Raw genomic sequence first — 18,606 nt, 5'->3', positions numbered from 1 at the left:
AGTATATGCGACTGTAAGTTGTTGCTCTATGCCTTCATCTTCGCAAATTAAAATTTGTCAAACTCACGAGATGTATACTCCTTGCCATGATCACTTCTAAGTACTTTTATCTGTTTTCCACTTTTCTTTTCGACAAGGGCCTTGAATTTCTTAAATATTCCAAAGACTTTTGACTTTGTCTTCAGAAAATAGACCCACTTCATTCTAGAAAATTCATCAATGAAGAGGATGAAATACCTGTTGTTGGTGTGTGATGGTTTCCTCATCGGTCCACAAACATCTGTATGAATTAGCTCCAACAAGTCCTTGGCTCTCCATGCATTACTACTTGAGAACAGTAATCTATGTTGCTTTCCGAGAAGGCATCCTTCACAAGCTTCAATATTTTCCTTTAGGCTGGGTAGATCTCTCATCATACCTTTCTGATATAGAAGCTTTAAGGCATGAATATTGAAATGGCCAAATCTCCGATGCCAAAGCAATGAGTCATCAACTTCTACCTTCATGGCAATATTTGTGCCACGGTTGAAGCTTAAAGGAAAACTTATATTTCTCTTCTCCATTTTTACTTGGTCAATCTCTATCCTTTTACTATCATAAATTTTTCATATATCTCTTTCAAAGTGAAGAGAATACCCATTTTCCATCATTTGGCTAATGCTTAAAGGATTTTCTTTAAGATTGGGAACTAGTAACATGTCCTTGATGAGTCTCGTACCTTTCTTTGTCTCCACCATGACAATGTTTTTTCCTTGAGACTCCACCATGGTGCCGTTTCCCAATCGAACTTTGACTTTGACAGATTTATCAATGTCTTTGAAGATGCTTTGGTCCTTGGCCATGTGATTGTTGCATCCACTATCCAAGTACCAGCTTCCATCTCCGTTATCACAAGATTCTTGGTTAGCATAGAAAAGACGTTGCTCTTGATTATGCTCTTCGGCAAAATTTGCTTGATGTTTATTTTTGTTATGACAGTACTTCTCCACGTGACCGGGTTTATTGCAATAGTGACATATTGGTTTTCCACGATGCCAACAATCTTTTTCTACAAGTCCCGAATTATTGCAAATACCACATGAAGGGTACGTATTTATCTTTTTTGTTTGTAGAGAAATTTCTAGAATCTTTGTTTCTAGAATATTCTCCAGCATTTTTCTTTTCTCCATCTTCTTTATTTCTAGACTGTAATTTAAGTTTTGATTGAAATGCATTTTCAACTAAATTTCTATCGACACAGCTATTTAATCTTGCTTCGTGTGCTCCGAGGAGACTAATTAATTTATTCACCGATAGAGAAGATGGGTCTGAGGAAGTTTCTATGGAAGCTATAATGGAATCATATTTTTCTGTGAGAGTGATAAGAATTTTTTCTACCACTCTTTTCTCCTTAATTTCTTTTCCATATAATTTCATTTTATTAACTATTTCTTTTATTCTTCCATAGTATTCTTCAATGGTCTCAGATTCCTTCATTTTAATGGTCTCAAATTCTCTTCTTAGATAGTGTAGATTGACAGAGCGTACCTGTTCATTACCTTCAAATTCTTCTTCCAAAATATCCCATGCCTTTTTTGCAGTATCGGCATCCATGATCCTTCTAACGATAGTTTCTCGCACAATTTGTTGAAGAACAAACAGTGCTTGTGCATCCTTTTGTTCACAATCTTCTAACTTCTTCTGCTCCTTCTTAGACAAAGTGATAGTATTATCTGGTTTTGTATAACCAGATTGAACGATATCCCATAGTTTTTGTGAGATAAAATATGTCTTTAGTTTGAGCTTCCAAAGATCAAAATTTTCACCAGTAAAAACAGGTAAAGGGACAGATGAAAAATTAACGGTATTGGAGGCCATAGATCAAAGAAAAATGTTTATAAGTATAAAAAGGAATTTGAGAAGTAGTTGGGTGATTTTTCTTCGCCAGTAGATGACCGAACGTAGCTCTGGTACCACTGTTAGTATATAATAGTTTTCAAGGGAATAGTTGGTGGAATAATAGAAATTTATTTGTATTTAGAGAGTAGTAGTACGTAGTTGTGATAATTGTCATTGTTGTTATAATGAAGTCACAATTTGCCTATTTATAGAGCACCATCTCTAGATAAAATATGTCTTTAGTTTGAGCTTCCAAAGATCAAAATTTTCACCAGTAAAAACAGGTAAAGGGACAGATGAAAAATTAACGGTATTGGAGGCCATAGATCAAAGATAAATGTTTATAAGTATAAAAAGGAATTTGAGAAGTAGTTGGGTGATTTTTCTTCGCCAGTAGATGACCGAACGTAGCTCTGGTACCACTGTTAGTATATAATAGTTTTCAAGGGAATAGTTGGTGGAATAATAGAAATTTATTTGTATTTAGAGAGTAGTAGTACGTAGTTGTGATAATTGTCATTGTTGTTACAATGAAGTCACAATTTACTTATTTATAGAGCACCGTCTCTAGATGATGGTGGAAATATATAGAATTTTTTAGACTCTTCAAGTCTCTACACTTTTTTAGATTTTTCTAGAGACTTATATATCTTATCTTATATTTCTAGAATTTTCTTTTTCTTTTTTATATATTTTATCTTATGTTTCTAGATTTTTCTTTTTCTTTTCTAGAATTTACATCATAATTTAATTAACAATACTAGAACGCAACAAATTTGCAGAAAATGTTGACATTAATTATAAAAGAAATTACACGTGCTCTTCCATGATGAAAGGCGATTAATTCAATGCAGCCATAAAAGTATATAAATAGAAAACGTAACCATCCACGTTTGATTTACTATCATCTCAGATGTGAAAGGAAAGAAGTGCAAGATATCTATATATCTTGTAACACAGATTCATCGACAACAGGCACTGTACGAGAATTGAAAATGCCCAATCGCTGTGAAATATGCTGTGAGATTATGATAGCCATCTTACTCCCTCCAATTGGAGTTTGCTTTCGCCATGGATGCTGCAGTGTATGCATCCCTTTCTTTTATTACTATATTTCTATATACACATAACATATATACCAACATTAGGTCATGGCTAGAGTTTTTATTTTCCATTTTTATAAAATATAAACACCCCATATCATATGATTCATATCATGTTACAACTCATTAGAAAAGGAAGTTCCTGATCTGTTAATCATTTCTCTGCTTTTGATCATCTTCATTGAATTTTGTGCATCAAAGTAATTTTAGCATTCTAGTAATGTCTATTTGAGCATTTTATCTTGAACATTTTGTCAAATTAACGATTTTGTATTATACTTTTGTGGAATAGACTAAATTAATCAAAAAATTATTCTTAATATGAAATTTAGAATAATTATTAAAACAAATAATCTTTTTAATATAAGATACTTTACGTCAAATGATATTAAAAAATACATTATTTTGGTGTATATTTTTTATTCTGTATTTTATGGTATAAATATAATTTTAAATTTAAAAATAAATGTAGAATTAATTAAATTATACCAATGATTTATATGTTATCTAACCATAAAACGCCCTATAATTGAAAACTGTTATCTTGTAATAATTATATTAAAATTCATATGCATGGTAGTTTTTTAATTTGTTGGCAATGTAAAAAACACACAAATATTCAAGTTAAATACGATGCATTTTTAATTTATTTTATTTTAAATTTTAAATTATAAAAAATTTAATATTTTTAGTTTCAAGCGACTAGCAAGGGACTTGAGATATATTAATTCTATTAAAGGTTAAATTAATAAATTGATTTCTACATTATTTGAAATTTTTAAATAGGTTCTAAACCTTTTTTCATTAAGTCTCTAGACTAAGAAAACAAAATACTGGAGTTAATTTTCTGGGATTGGAATTAGCGAGAAAATTCTGGTCTATTTAAAAATCATAGATATTTATTTAATTAAAATCTATATATTAAATATTTTTAAGAGTTTTTTTTACAAGAAAGTTTTAAAATATTTTTAACTTCTAATCTAATTTAGCTTTTATTTATCTTAATTATTCATAAATTAAATTTTAACATTTTTAATAAATAAAAATAATAGTGTGTTATAATATAAATTATTTATCACAAATATAAAATATAACTTATATGTTTAAAATATCTATTTATACAAATTTTTGTTGTGAACAAAAAAATCTTATTTTCTTTTCGCACAATAATAATGATGAGAAACATTAAAATAAAATGATAAAAAAAATAGAAAAATATCATACAAATTTATTTAATGTGGTTCAGTCCCTCATGATTACGTCCACAAGGATGTTCATTATTTATTTTAAAATGTATTACATGTATCCTGAAAATCGTCCTTCGAGTTTTGTGGGTTAAACTTGAAAACTCATTCCTCACAAGTTTTATTGGTAAAATTTGGAAACCCTTTCCTTACAAGTTTTCTGAAGAAAGTTGAAAACCCTCATTCACAAGTATTCTGGCGAAACTTGGAAACTCTCATTCATATGACCTCCTCTCTCATTTAAGGTGGTGACCCCCTACAGGTCGGATGATTCTTCTCATCTCAAGAGTCTCCATTTAATGACCTTACATCACAATCTTAAAAGAGGAAAAAAAATATCTAAAATAATATAATATATTTCAATTCTAAACAATATCCTAAAAGAATCAATATCTTTTAAAATCTAAATACTATCTTAGAGATTTGAATTTGAAAATTTGAATTGTTTTTCCCTCAATTAAAATTTTCATATTTGACCTTGTTGTCATGGATGCTTGTCACAATCATCTTCAATCATACTTTTACTCTATAGAGATTTGAATTTGAAAACTTGAATTATTTTCCCAACAATTCCTCCCTTAATTGAAAATTTTAAAATTTGACCTTGTAGTCATGGATGCTTGTCACAATCATCTTCAATCAAAATTTTACTTTGCAGTTTTTCTTGTCTCCATTTCTTGGGTATTGAAATTGTTGTATGTCAATCTTCAATACTTAAGTGACAAGTCACCATGCTCCATGAACCATGAGCTCTAATACCACCGTTGGGAACAAAAAAATATTCTTTTCTTTTCCCACAATAATAATGATGAAAAACATATTCAAATAACACCATAAAAGAAATAGGAAAATATCACACAAATTTATTTAACGTGGTTCAATCCCTCATGCCTATGTCCACAAGAATATTTATTATTTATCTCAAAATGTATTACATATATCCTAAAAGTCCCCCTTCATGTTTTGTGGGTTAAACTTGAAAACCACTTTCTCAAGGGTTTTATGGTGAAACTTGAAAACCCTCATTCACAAGTATTCTGGCGAAACTTGAAAATCCACCTTCATATGACCTCCTCTCTCATTTAAGAGGGTGACCCTCCTACAAGTCGGGTGATTCTTCTCATCTCAAGAGTTTCTATTTATTGAAATTACATCACACTCTTAAAAGAGGAAACAAATCTCTAAAAGAAATACAATATATTTCAATTATAAAGCAATATCCTAAAAGAATCAATATCTTTTAAAATATAATACTATCTTACAGATTTGAATTTGAAAATTTGAATTTTTCTAACTATTCCTCCCTCAATTAAAATTTTCAAATTTGACCTTATTGTCATGGATGTTTGTCACAATCATCTTCAATCATACTTTTACTCTATAGTTTTTCTTATCTCCATTTCTTGGGTATTGAAATAGTTGTATGTTAATCTTCAATACTGAAGTGACAGGCCACCAGGGTCCATGAGCCATGAGCTCTGATACCACTGTTAGGAACAAAAAAATATTCTTTTCTTTTTGCACAATAATAATGATGAGAAACATATTAAAATAACACCATAAAAGAAATAAGAAAATATCACAAAAATTTATTTAACATGGTTCAGCCCCTCATGCCTACGTCCACGAGGATGTTCATTATTTATCTCAAAATGTATTACATATATCCTGAAAATCCTCCCTTCAAGTTTTGTGGGTTAAACTAGAAAACCCCTTTGATGGAAATCTAATCCCCAAGGATCCCTTTGGAAGAGGTAAGACCAAGAAGGGTGAAGGTTGATCCAAGGAGGCTCACACTTGAAGACCATTGGGCCTTTAACTAGGTCCATGGTTAGGAGGCTAGAGGAGGTTTCTAGAGAGGAGGTGCTTCTTAGACCTATGCTCAATATGAGTATTGAGTATGATTCCTCTTTTTAGTCTCATAGTCTCTATTGTACATACATTGTATAGTTTGATTTCTTGTACCTTGTATATAGTAGATACTTGTATAGGTGTATTTTTGCCTTTGTATTTGTGAGGCACTTTATTTCCTTTTATTAGCTATTGTATATTGTTTCTAGGGTAGGTTACTTGGACACTTTGACTCCGTTTAACCTAATCTAGAAATACACTCTTTTCTTAGTTTTCTAGTAGTAGGATTGGGAGTGGCATTAGCAAGCTAGAGAGTGTAACTAGCAAGCTAGAGAGTGTTACTAGCAATTGGGCCTAGAGATGGGCCTAGGCAAAATTTTACATATTAGACTCATTTTACTCCTAATTTTTCATAGATTTGATTTAGCTAGGTTTCATTCACATTGGATGAACCTAACTAAACCAAATCAACATTTTTTCAAAACCAGTTGGAGTAAAATAAAGTCCATGAGCCGCCCACCTTGATTTGTGTTCACATTGCTTGTTCACACTCAAGCTTAGAAGCTTGAAGCACAAGCTTAGAAGCTTGAAGCACAAGCTTAGAAGCTTGAAGCACAAGCTTCTTGATGGGTTCCTCCTCCATGCTTGACGTAGGGAATGTAGAGAGGAAGCCTTGGCCCTTGATCTAGGTTCAACAAGGTAGACAAAAGGTAGGTACTTGGTGAAGGAAAGGAAGTTGGCGTGAGAAGGGAGGAGTTTGGCGGAAGCTATTTAGGAGAAGGTGTTTGGTGGCTCAAAGTTGGCTCACTCCAAAGTAGTTGGAGGCCACTCTAGGTTTCACTCTCCAAGGGTGGAGAATGAAGGAAGGCTAGCCGAAGTAACCCTAGGGACTAAGGATAAGGACTTGAGGCATAAAAGCTCACTCAAATTCTATATAATCCAAAGTGTTTACAAGTGGTGGGGTGTGGGGTTTTTATAGGAGGAGTTGCATTTAGGGTTGCATTTAGGGTTGTATGGCCGAAAATGCCAAGGCCAAATGCACTCCAAATGCAATGCCAAATTAACCCTAGATGCAACTTGGTGGCCAAGTTTGGAATCTATGGGTTTAGATTGGCTATAACAAGGTGCATGATAAGACCATGCAACCTTTGCCCTCCACTTGGGCCTAAGCCTTTCTAACACCAAAAATAGGTCCAAACTTTGCCAAAAATTGCGTCACCTCCTCTAAAACACCTTAGCCCAAAAATTGAAAAACCCTAATTATCTAAAGCACCCCATAATACAAGGGTAAAATGGGAAATACAAGGAAAATAAATCCTATGACTAAAATACCCCAAAATACAAGGGTAAAATTGGAATAAAGCAATAAATTCTATACTACTCAAATTAGCCATAGCCATGAACCATGTGATGGGTCTCACATGAAGTGAAGTACCAAGGATGGTCCTCCATCATACCCTCCTTCTTGAGAAGGATTTGACCTCAAATCTTTAAGCCCTTCCATTCCATTGATCCTTCAAAAGATGTGAAACCACAATTAGGGAAGTAAAAATACTAAAACTTAGCTATGCAATCCTTAAGTACACAATTTGTTGAAATGAAAGTGCTAGGGAAAGGAGAAAGCCAAAGAGGCATCACCATTTAAAAATTATTGGCCCTATGCAATTCATTCACCAAATCATCTAACTTAGGGATTGGGTGCCTTTTATGCAATGATGGCTTTTAAAAAGGTGCTCATCCTCCATTGCCATCTTTTTTTGGCACCAAAAGAAGGAGGATGGCACAAGGGTTAAGGTTCACTTGAACCTAGCCCTTTTTCTTCAAAGGAAAAATTCTTTTTTTCTTTTCTTTTCTTTTTGTTTTTGTTTTTACTTTTCTCTTCATCATCTTTCTTAGCCTTTAGGTTGAGTTGGTCCTTATTCACTTGAGAGGGTGATAGAGGACACCACACAAACTTCTTACCTAAGTGTTGGAAACTTATTTTATTTGTGAGGCCATCATGGATTATGTGCTTGTCAAATTGCCATGGCCTCCCAAGCAAGACATGACTAACCTCTAATGGCACTATGTCACACAAAACATTTTCTTTATAGTTGCCAATAGAGATTGGTATGTTTGCTTGTTGGTTAACTACAACACCTCTTTCCTCATTGATCCATTGCATTTTGTAAGGTTTAGGATGAGGTTTTGTAGTTAAGGCTAGCTTATCAACCAATCTAATACTACAACAATTAGAAGTAGACCCACTATCGACAATGAGAGAACAAGTACTTTCTAAGACCTTGCATTTTGTTTGAAACAAGTTCTCTCTTTGTGATTGGTCAATTTCACTAGATTGATTGTTAAGGAGCCTTCTAACCAACAATAGGTCTCCTTCACAAGGTAAAATTTCTTCCTCGGAATCTATGGCTTCTTCTTCACTACTAGAGGAGAAAGAAGTAGCTTCATCAAGGCTACTATAGTGGTCTTGGGCTTTTAAAACCATAGTTTTCTTTGTAGGACATTGGGAAGCAATATGTCCTCTTCCAAGACACTTGAAGCACTTGATTTCACTTGACTTAGACTCTTTGGAAGGTGCTTTAAAAGATGATTTTTCTTTTTCTTTTTCTTTTTCTTTTTCTTCTTTGGGATAAGGTAGGGAAGAGTGGCCCTCCTTCTTAAAATTCTTGGAATAAGAGGGAGTGGATTCTTTTCGAAAAGTTTTTCTTGTAAGTTGATGCTCCACTCTTGAACAAAGTTGAACTAGTTCATTTAAATCCCTATAAGGTAAAAGTTCAACTTTGTCTCTTATCTCAAGATTAAGACCACTTTGAAATCTAGAGATTGTGGTCCTCTCTTCCTCCCTAATCCCAGCCCTCATCATTAGCAACTCCATAGATTGCCTATATTCTTCCACACTAGAGGACCCTTGTTTCAATCTTTGTAGCTTATCCATAAGCTCTCGATCATAGTATGGAGGAATATGCCTCCTTCTTAAGGCACTACGGAGCTCATTCCAATATTGAATTGGAGGCTCATGGTTTATTCTTTTTTCTTTTTCTAAGGAAGTCCACCAATACATAGCATGCCCTTGGAAGCTAAGGGTTGCTAAAGAAACCTTTCTATCCTCACTTATTCCATGGCAAGAGAAAATTTGCTCCACTTTCATTTCCCAATCTAGATAAGTTTCAACATTATCTTTGCCATGAAATGAGGGAAGATTGATGTTGGGTTCCCTATTGGAAGACTCCCTATTTCTATGATGCCTTGGGGGTCTTTGATAGTAATCATTATTGTGATGACTACTATGGAAGATATCACTTAGAGGTTGGGTATGATGCCCTTCCTCCTCATGAACACTTGCATACATATGCCCCTTACCTCTTGAGGGTTGAGGAGAAGTGACTCTTGGTTTTGAACCACTAGCCTCTCCTCCCATAACTAGCCTAGCAAGCAATCCTTTTATTTCTTCATTATTTTTTTCAAACTCCTTTTCTTTTCTTCTCAACTCTTCCTCTATTTTTATATTTTCCTCTTCTTTTTTTCTTAGGTACTCTTTGAGTTGCCTAAGCTCATCCCTAACACTAGACCTAGTACTACAAGAATTACGACCATGGACACTAGAATGATCACTCATCTTTGATCAAGAAAAGGTTTTCACAAATTGTTTTCAAAAAGGTTTGAAAAGGTTTTCACAAAGAGTGAGTGATAAAAGAGTTTTCACAAAAGGTTTTCAAGGTGCAAGATAGGTAGGAAAAAGGCCTAAGTGTACAAAAATGAACTTTCAAGGGGAGGTGGACTACAATGAATCACTTAATAACCAAGCCCTATCAAGTAAAAATCACTAAGCCTTTTTGCTACTTTCTCTTACAAAAACGAATTGGCACAATCAAAGGTGAGTGTGTGCACGTTACCCCTAGTAGGCAAAACAAGCCTTCTAAACGTAATTGCACAAAGATAAAGTCCTAAGCAATTATACTACTAAAAGCTTTAAAACATGCAAAAGGAAAGCACTTAAAACATGTTCTAGTCGAGGTCCTAGGTGAAGGTTTTCAAATCACCTTCAACTACACGAACTAAAACCAAGTTGAAGAGGTTTAGAAATGGCCAAATTACAAACCAAAAGAATGAAACTAAGGCCAGAAACAACAAAGAGGCCGAGAGAGAAAAGTAAGCAAAAAAAAATTAGACAAAAACAAGAATTTAAGTCTTCAAACTCCTCCAATGGGGTTCCTTCACAATGAACAAACGTGTTAGACCTCTCCAAGTGTTTGTTCACTCCTTTATGTGTGGTGTAAGTCCCTCCAAAGGCTAGGCTTGGATTCGGTTCACCCCTCCACTCAAATCCACCAAAGGTGTGAAAATTGACTAGAGTGGGTTTTGACCTACAATGAAATTAAAACCAACCCAAAGCAAGAGTCCAAGAAATAAAAACTGAAAAGCACAATTAAGAAAGGCTAAACTAAAAAAGAATTTAAGATGACAAAACAAAAGAGGCCAAGAAAGACAAGCAAAAAAAATTAAGACTCAATCAAAGAAAGGAAGCACACAAAGAATAATCCTAGAAAGGCACTAGAATTAGGTTAGTGTTTAGTCCACTTGATTAAGTTCTTTTTGTGTTTCGGTCCAGCCAAAGGAAAGTCCCAAAATAAGGTCAAATTGTCATAAGTCCAACTCCCAAATGCATAGGTATTTGTCCAAGTCCACAAGTCTAGCAACAAGTCCTTTTTGGTCCAAGAAATTTTTTTTTTTTTTGTTCTTTGATGTTGTTCTTTGTTGCTCACGGAAATCTTGTTTTTAATATATCTTGGGTCCGAATTTTTTTTTTAAAATTAAGCCCAAATGTTGCTTAGGTTTTGCACTTATGGTTGGTCAAAAATTAGGTTAAAAATTTAGGAGAAGAGAGGATGACAAGTGGCGTTTCTTAGTGGTTCCTTAAGGAATCTTTTTAGTGGGAAAGGTTTGTACTAGTTGGTACAAGTTGTTGGCACAATTTTTTTTTTTTTTTTTTTCAGCCACCTCTTAGATTCTTTTAGGGTTCCTTTAAGCATACAAAATTAACCAAAACAAGTGGAATGCAAGGGAAAAGTGGGCAGCAAGTTATATGCATGTGCAAGGAAGCATTTCACACATGGAAACTCAACAAAATACAAGGAACATGCTAGGACTATTTAGCATGCATGAATGACTTCTAAAAGGAAAGATATATGTCACGCCCACTATATAATGCAATATGGCATATTTTGTTCATGTGTTTCATGCAAAGTGTTTGGCACATACATGGAATTTATGTTGACAAAATATAGGAAACAAAAAAAATGACAAAACTTTAGGTGGATTCAAAAATCAAAAAGCATGTTCTTCATGTTCATATGAGACTCAAGAAAAATGAAAAGCATGGCAACCCTAAAAAAACATGGAAACCTAAAATGGCAAGGAAGGCTCACAAGGACAAGGTGTGAACCCTAAAGCTATTCGGCCAAACAAAGAAAGCAAGGAGAAAGAAAATGACCGAAAGCAAAAAAAAACAAGAAGAAGACTCAAAGAAGACACAAAAGTACTAGATGTTACCCTTGAAGAACCTTGGCTCTTGATACCACTTGATGGGTTCCTCCTCCATGCTTGACGTAGGGAATGTAGAGAGGAAGCCTTGGCCCTTGATCTAGGTTCAACAAGGTAGACAAAAGGTAGGTACTTGGTGAAGGAAAGGAAGCTGGCGTGAGAAGGGAGGAGTTTGGCGGAAGCTATTTAGGAGAAGGTGTTTGGTGGCTCAAAGTTGGCTCACTCCAAAGTAGTTGGAGGCCACTCTAGGTTTCACTCTCCAAGGGTGGAGAATGAAGGAAGGCTAGCCGAAGTAACCCTAGGGACTAAGGATAAGGACTTGAGGCATAAAAGCTCACTCAAATTCTATATAATCCAAAGTGTTTACAAGTGGTGGGGTGTGGGGTTTTTATAGGAGGAGTTGCATTTAGGGTTGCATTTAGGGTTGTATGGCCGAAAATGCCAAGGCCAAATGCACTCCAAATGCAATGCCAAATTAACCCTAGATGCAACTTGGTGGCCAAGTTTGGAATCTATGGGTTTAGATTGGCTATAACAAGGTGCATGATAAGACCATGCAACCTTTGCCCTCCACTTGGGCCTAAGCCTTTCTAACACCAAAAATAGGTCCAAACTTTGCCAAAAATTGCGTCACCTCCTCTAAAACACCTTAGCCCAAAAATTGAAAAACCCTAATTATCTAAAGCACCCCATAATACAAGGGTAAAATGGGAAATACAAGGAAAATAAATCCTATGACTAAAATACCCCAAAATACAAGGGTAAAATTGGAATAAAGCAATAAATTCTATACTACTCAAATTAGCCATAGCCATGAACCATGTGATGGGTCTCACATGAAGTGAAGTACCAAGGATGGTCCTCCATCATACCCTCCTTCTTGAGAAGGATTTGACCTCAAATCTTTAAGCCCTTCCATTCCATTGATCCTTCAAAAGATGTGAAACCACAATTAGGGAAGTAAAAATACTAAAACTTAGCTATGCAATCCTTAAGTACACAATTTGTTGAAATGAAAGTGCTAGGGAAAGGAGAAAGCCAAAGAGGCATCACCATTTAAAAATTATTGGCCCTATGCAATTCATTCACCAAATCATCTAACTTAGGGATTGGGTGCCTTTTATGCAATGATGGCTTTTAAAAAGGTGTTCATCCTCCATTTCCATCTTTCTTTGGCACCAAAAGAAGGAGGATGGCACAAGGGTTAAGGTTCACTTGAACCTAGCCCTTTTTCTTCAAAGGAAAAATTCTTTTTTTCTTTTCTTTTCTTTTTGTTTTTGTTTTTACTTTTCTCTTCATCATCTTTCTTAGCCTTTAGTTTGAGTTGGTCCTTATTCACTTGAGAGGGTGATAGAGGACACCACACAAACTTCTTACCTAAGTGTTGGAAACTTATTTTATTTGTGAGGCCATCATGGATTATGTGCTTGTCAAATTGCCATGGCCTCCCAAGCAAGACATGACTAACCTCTAATGGCACTATGTCACACAAAACATTTTCTTTATAGTTGCCAATAGAGATTGGTATGTTTGCTTGTTGGTTAACTACAACACCTCTTTCCTCATTGATCCATTGCATTTTGTAAGGTTTAGGATGAGGTTTTGTAGTTAAGGCTAGCTTATCAACCAATCTAATACTACAACAATTAGAAGTAGACCCACTATCGACAATGAGAGAACAAGTACTTTCTAAGACCTTGCATTTTGTTTGAAACAAGTTCTCTCTTTGTGATTGGTCAATTTCACTAGATTGATTGTTAAGGAGCCTTCTAACCAACAATAGGTCTCCTTCACAAGGTAAAATTTCTTCCTCGGAATCTATGGCTTCTTCTTCACTACTAGAGGAGAAAGAAGTAGCTTCATCAAGGCTACTATAGTGGTCTTGGGCTTTTAAAACCATAGTTTTCTTTGTAGGACATTGGGAAGCAATATGTCCTCTTCCAAGACACTTGAAGCACTTGATTTCACTTGACTTAGACTCTTTGGAAGGTGCTTTAAAAGATGATTTTTCTTTTTCTTTTTCTTTTTCTTTTTCTTCTTTGGGATAAGGTAGCGAAGAGTGGCCCTCCTTCTTAAAATTCTTGGAATAAGAGGGAGTGGATTCTTTTCGAAAAGTTTTTCTTGTAAGTTGATGCTCCACTCTTGAACAAAGTTGAACTAGTTCATTTAAATCCCTATAAGGTAAAAGTTCAACTTTGTCTCTTATCTCAAGATTAAGACCACTTTGAAATCTAGAGATTGTGGTCCTCTCTTCCTCCCTAATCCCAGCCCTCATCATTAGCAACTCCATAGATTGCCTATATTCTTCCACACTAGAGGACCCTTGTTTCAATCTTTGTAGCTTATCCATTGGAGACCTTAGAGAAGCTTAAGAAGAATCAAGGAGCCAAAGGTCTAGGGAGGAACTTGAAGAGGATTCACATCAATCCGGATTCTCTAAACAAGTTTCCATCACCCTTTCTCACAAGTTTTATGGGTGAAACTTGGAAACTCTCATTTACAAGTTTTTTGGCGAAACTTGGAAACCCTCATTCGTATGACCTCCTCTCTCATTTAAGGCGGTGACTCCCTACAGGTCGGGTAATTCTTCTCATCTCAAGAGTCTCTATTTATTAACCTTACATCACAATCGTAAAATAGGAAACAAATTTCTAAAATAAATATAATATATTTCAATTCTAAATAATATCCTAAAAGAATCAATATTTTTTAAAATCTAAATACTATCTTAGATATTTGAATTTGAAAATTTGGATTATTTTTCCAATAATTTTAAATATAATTTATGTATTAAAATATAATATTTTTTTGTTTATAATTTATTATAAATTTTAGTTACATATAATAAATATTTACTCAGTACATTATACAAACTAAAATATTAATATAGAAATATCACGGAAAACTCAATTAAAAAAAATAGTATAGGGACCTATTTCAACTATTTCAAATTGTATTGAAGAAATTACTTTGTACTTTAACTTTTGTTAAGTACGAGTATAAAAATGAATAAAAGATAAACAAGAGGAACCAGATTTAAAATTTACATATTTTCCCAAAAAAAAAAAAAAGATAAGTATTAATAACATAATTTGAGTTTGTTATACCAACTAGAAAGTGTGCTAGAATTTGCTCCGATCGACTTGATTGTGACGGAGACTGTGGTTGCATTAATGCAGGTGGAGTTCATGATCTGCTTGCTCCTGACCATACTTGGGTATATTCCAGGAATAATTTATGCCCTGTATGCTATTGTCTTCATTGATCGTGATCAGTATTTTGATGAATATAGGCGTCCACTGTATTCAGCGTAACAACATGGTACATACGCTGTTTGCCCCCTTTTAATCCTCAATATATGCTTTTGGTGGTGATGTCATGTAGCTAACTCTTAAACAAAATGCACACTACTTGAACTGCATTCTTATCGAGACTGGACTATGTCACATTGTGATTTACAACTTTTTATCTTGTGGCACGTTAGCTAGCCTCGAACGGGATCTGAAAGTGTTCAACTTTTGCTTAATCATCTGTTAATGTGATTGCTAAATCTATTTCTATTTGTATGACTCTATTTAAGTTACTCAAATAATCTGATTATGGAAAAAAAAGAAATGACAATAGTTCTTTATCTTATCTTTAATATATATATATAGAGAAGGATTTGGACTCAATCATTTGGCTGAAATTAAGCTCAGAAGCTTAAATAGTATATAGGCTCAAACTTGTCCTTTGGTGAAATTTAACTTGGAAGCTAAGTAGTTTGTAGGCTCAAAATTAAGCTCGGAAGCTAAATAGGTCAGCTTGTCGTCAAAATTAAGTTCAATTAATACTTAAGTAGTGAGTAGTCTCAAAGTTGATCTTTACTTTTATTAGTGAAAAAAAGACTTTTAAAATCGGTTATTATAGATAATTAAAATCGATTTTTAACCAATCTTAAAATAGACGATTTTAAAAGCTTGACTTTTAAAATCGATTATTAATCGATTTTAAAAGTTCACTTTTGAGATCGATTATTTCATAACCGATCTTAAAATGATTATGCAATAACCGATCTTCTTAAAAGTGGTGATTTTTTTTTAAATCTGATTTATTTAGGAGCTTTCCAGAATAAAACCTATAAATTAATAAATACTAGACAATTCATATGTTTTCAATGAAGCAAAATGTCTACATTTCCTATATTACTTCTCAATGGACCAAATTGAATATAAATGAGAAAAAATGATAAACAAAAGTTTTAAATATATGTTATACATAAGTCCTATCTGTCATAACCAAAAAAATTTTGATCTTACGACCAATCGTTTGGACTACCTTTTGAAAAATCTCTTCAATTAGGATATGCCTAGAAACCAGACTAATCCTTAATTAATAGTTTTGAAAAATGAGTTCATGGAGTCGCCACCAATGTTTAACTCAAAACATTGGAAAAAGAAAAGATTTTGAAATTAGAAATAAAGGTCTTCATAGCCAAAATTGGGTTTGGAGGTCGGTTACCTGTAGGAAAGGTATTAGGCACCCCGACAACGCCCTAAATTGGTACCCTATGGTAAAATCAGCATAATAGTAAATAATATTTTAAATATCTTATCCCTTTTTTATTATTTAATATTGTTTACATGATAAAAAAATATCTATTATCTACATGATTATTTATCGGTATCTAAGAATTATAAATAAAATGATAAATAAAGAAATAAATAGAATAATAAATGAAATAATAAATAAAACAATAAATAAAATAATAAATAAAAGAGAAGAATTTAGAACCTCTAAAGCAAGCATTTTATAAGGGGACTTTCCCAAATGCGTGCGGGGGCGCATTTGGTAGCCCTTCGCTCTACAAAACCTCACTATCACTCAAAGGTTCATATAGAGAGGGGGGAAGCTATGTAGCTTTTTTCTTTCCTCCAAATCCCTTGGCCAGAGGGTTTCTTATATAGCCAACTAGGAGATAAAAGCATAAGAGAGTTATCCGATGTGGGACTAAATTTTATAAAAAATACCATCTTTTCCTAGGCACCATGCAGGACCTCTAGAGAACTTGTTAACCGTCGGATAGTGCTGGTTCTTTTATGGTATCCTCACAATACATTGGTCTTCAATTTCAACGGTTGGATCGTTGAAATTAGGTTTGTAGTGACAGATACTATCATAACAAAACGTTGTCCGGTACAGGATTCATATTTTCCGGCTGCAATGTGAGACCTCTATAGAAATTATTAACCGTTGGATCATGCTAAAACTTTGATGATGTATATTCTTAAGACATTTATCTTTAAATTCAACGGTCGAATTGTGAATATTAGGTCTTTAGAGGGTGATATTATTGGAACAAAAATGCTGCTCAACACAAAACTTTTTGGAGGGAAGAACTACCCGTTCCAGTTTCGGAACGGGCCGTTCCAATTTGGGAACGGCCGTTCCACGCTCCATATCAGTTTTCTTGAGTTTTTTTGGGACTTATGAGCCATCTTGGCCCATTTTGGTGCTCTATTGGGCCCTTAGGGGCCATACATACTACTTTTTCCAATTGCAGTACGAGGCTTTTAGAAAACTTGCTAACTGTTGGATCATGCTAGAATTTTGATAATATCTTCTCAATAAATTTATCTTTAATCTCAACGGTTGGATTGTCAAAATTAGTTTTGTAATGAGAGATGTTATCATAACAAAACTGCTACCCAATGTGTTGGTCCCTTCGAGGGTTGTTTGTCTCGCTCTAGTAGACCTCTATCCTTGGTTTGGGTACCCCAAACGAAATTGGGTGTCTACACTACCTAATCAATGCAATACTAAAACATAGGTCATCCTAGCTAGTTAATGTAATGGTCAATGAAAAATGTGTCTCATTACTACCTTATGGTATTTATGTGTTTTAGCGGTAATGGTGATCGATATATAAATATTTGTTAAGAAAAATTAGAACAATTAGTAATATTTCATAAAACATGTAAAATAAAACATAAAATAAGAGCTTTCAAAATTATAAAACTTACTCTAATCCACCCAAATATTATTTGTGAATTGACAATAGTATGCATTGTTTTCATTATATAGTATCCACACTCATAATTTTCTTTTTGTTTATGGGACTACAAAAATAATACAAAATCAATTTCAATAGTAACGGTAATTCAAAATAAAATAACTTAAAAAAAATATTATTGCTGAAATTATAAAAAAAAAAATATATATATATATATAAGAGGTACCTAATTTTTTAAGTTGGATACCTAATTTGTCTATAAGAGGTACCTAATTAATTAAAAGACAATTAATTAATTTATATAGCTAACTTAATAAACTAATTGGTTTATGGTAATTTTAAAATTTTATTTATTTATCATACACTTATTTTTAACTAAGTAATTTTTAGTTAAATTAGAATAGACTATATGATGGAGTGAGATAAGTGAAGTGAAGAGATTGGCTTCCTTTTTCTCCTATCTTCTTCCTTGATGTGAAAATTCGGATTTGAAGAGTGAATATGAATCAAAATTGAGAGAAGCTTAAGCTAGGATGGAAGCATCCGAGCAAGAACTCCAAAAGAGTGCTCACGGCCAAGCTTAGAAACTAGGGTTCCTAAGGCTAAAACTATGAGCTCTAGGTGACTTTGAGGGAGAGAACAAGGCTGAAATATTTTCAGAAATTCTTATTTATGTCAAAGTCATTACACAATCGAAGGAACTAAGCATATATAGGCATAGAAATCAAGAAAGTGGCGCCAACTCCAAAGACACAAAAGTGGCGCCAAAATTTGAATTCAAATTTGAATTTGAATTCAGATTTTGAACGTCCACTTTGGCTTCCCATGTGAAGCCCCTCCTTCTAGAAACCTTAATTACATTTAAGTTTAATTTAGGGTTCATTTGAGTGATCACATGTGCAACCACCTTTGGCACAAAACATGTGACTCAAATGAAACTCTAATTACTCTTAAATGTAATTATATTTTTATGATTTATGCCTAATACTTATTACTT

At 33.7% G+C, this 18,606-nt stretch overlaps 1 protein-coding gene across 2 annotated transcripts in view; it reads left to right on the top strand.

Moving 5' to 3' along the window:
• The first annotated feature begins 2,756 nt into the window (after nucleotides 1-2,756).
• Nucleotides 2,757-18,606, top strand: part of LOC109806930 (PMP3 family protein At4g30660) — a 39,226-nt gene continuing 23,376 nt past the window's right edge. Inside the window, exons 1-2 of one of the 2 annotated variants that reach the window (XM_083068061.1) lie at nucleotides 2,757-2,963; nucleotides 14,797-14,938. In XM_083068061.1, coding sequence (XP_082924187.1) covers nucleotides 2,874-2,963; nucleotides 14,797-14,931 — 225 coding nt within the window. In that variant the 5' untranslated portion in view covers nucleotides 2,757-2,873 and the 3' untranslated portion in view covers nucleotides 14,932-14,938. Of the gene's footprint in view, nucleotides 2,964-14,796; nucleotides 16,677-18,606 lie in introns of those variants that run through there. The other variant, XM_020369460.3, reaches the window with a different exon arrangement.

Source organism: Cajanus cajan, chromosome 2, assembly GCF_000230855.2.
Source record: "Cajanus cajan strain Asha chromosome 2, NIPB_CcT2T_4, whole genome shotgun sequence".
NCBI lineage: Eukaryota > Viridiplantae > Streptophyta > Magnoliopsida > Fabales > Fabaceae > Cajanus > Cajanus cajan.
This window is presented reverse-complemented; position numbering and strand designations above follow the sequence as displayed.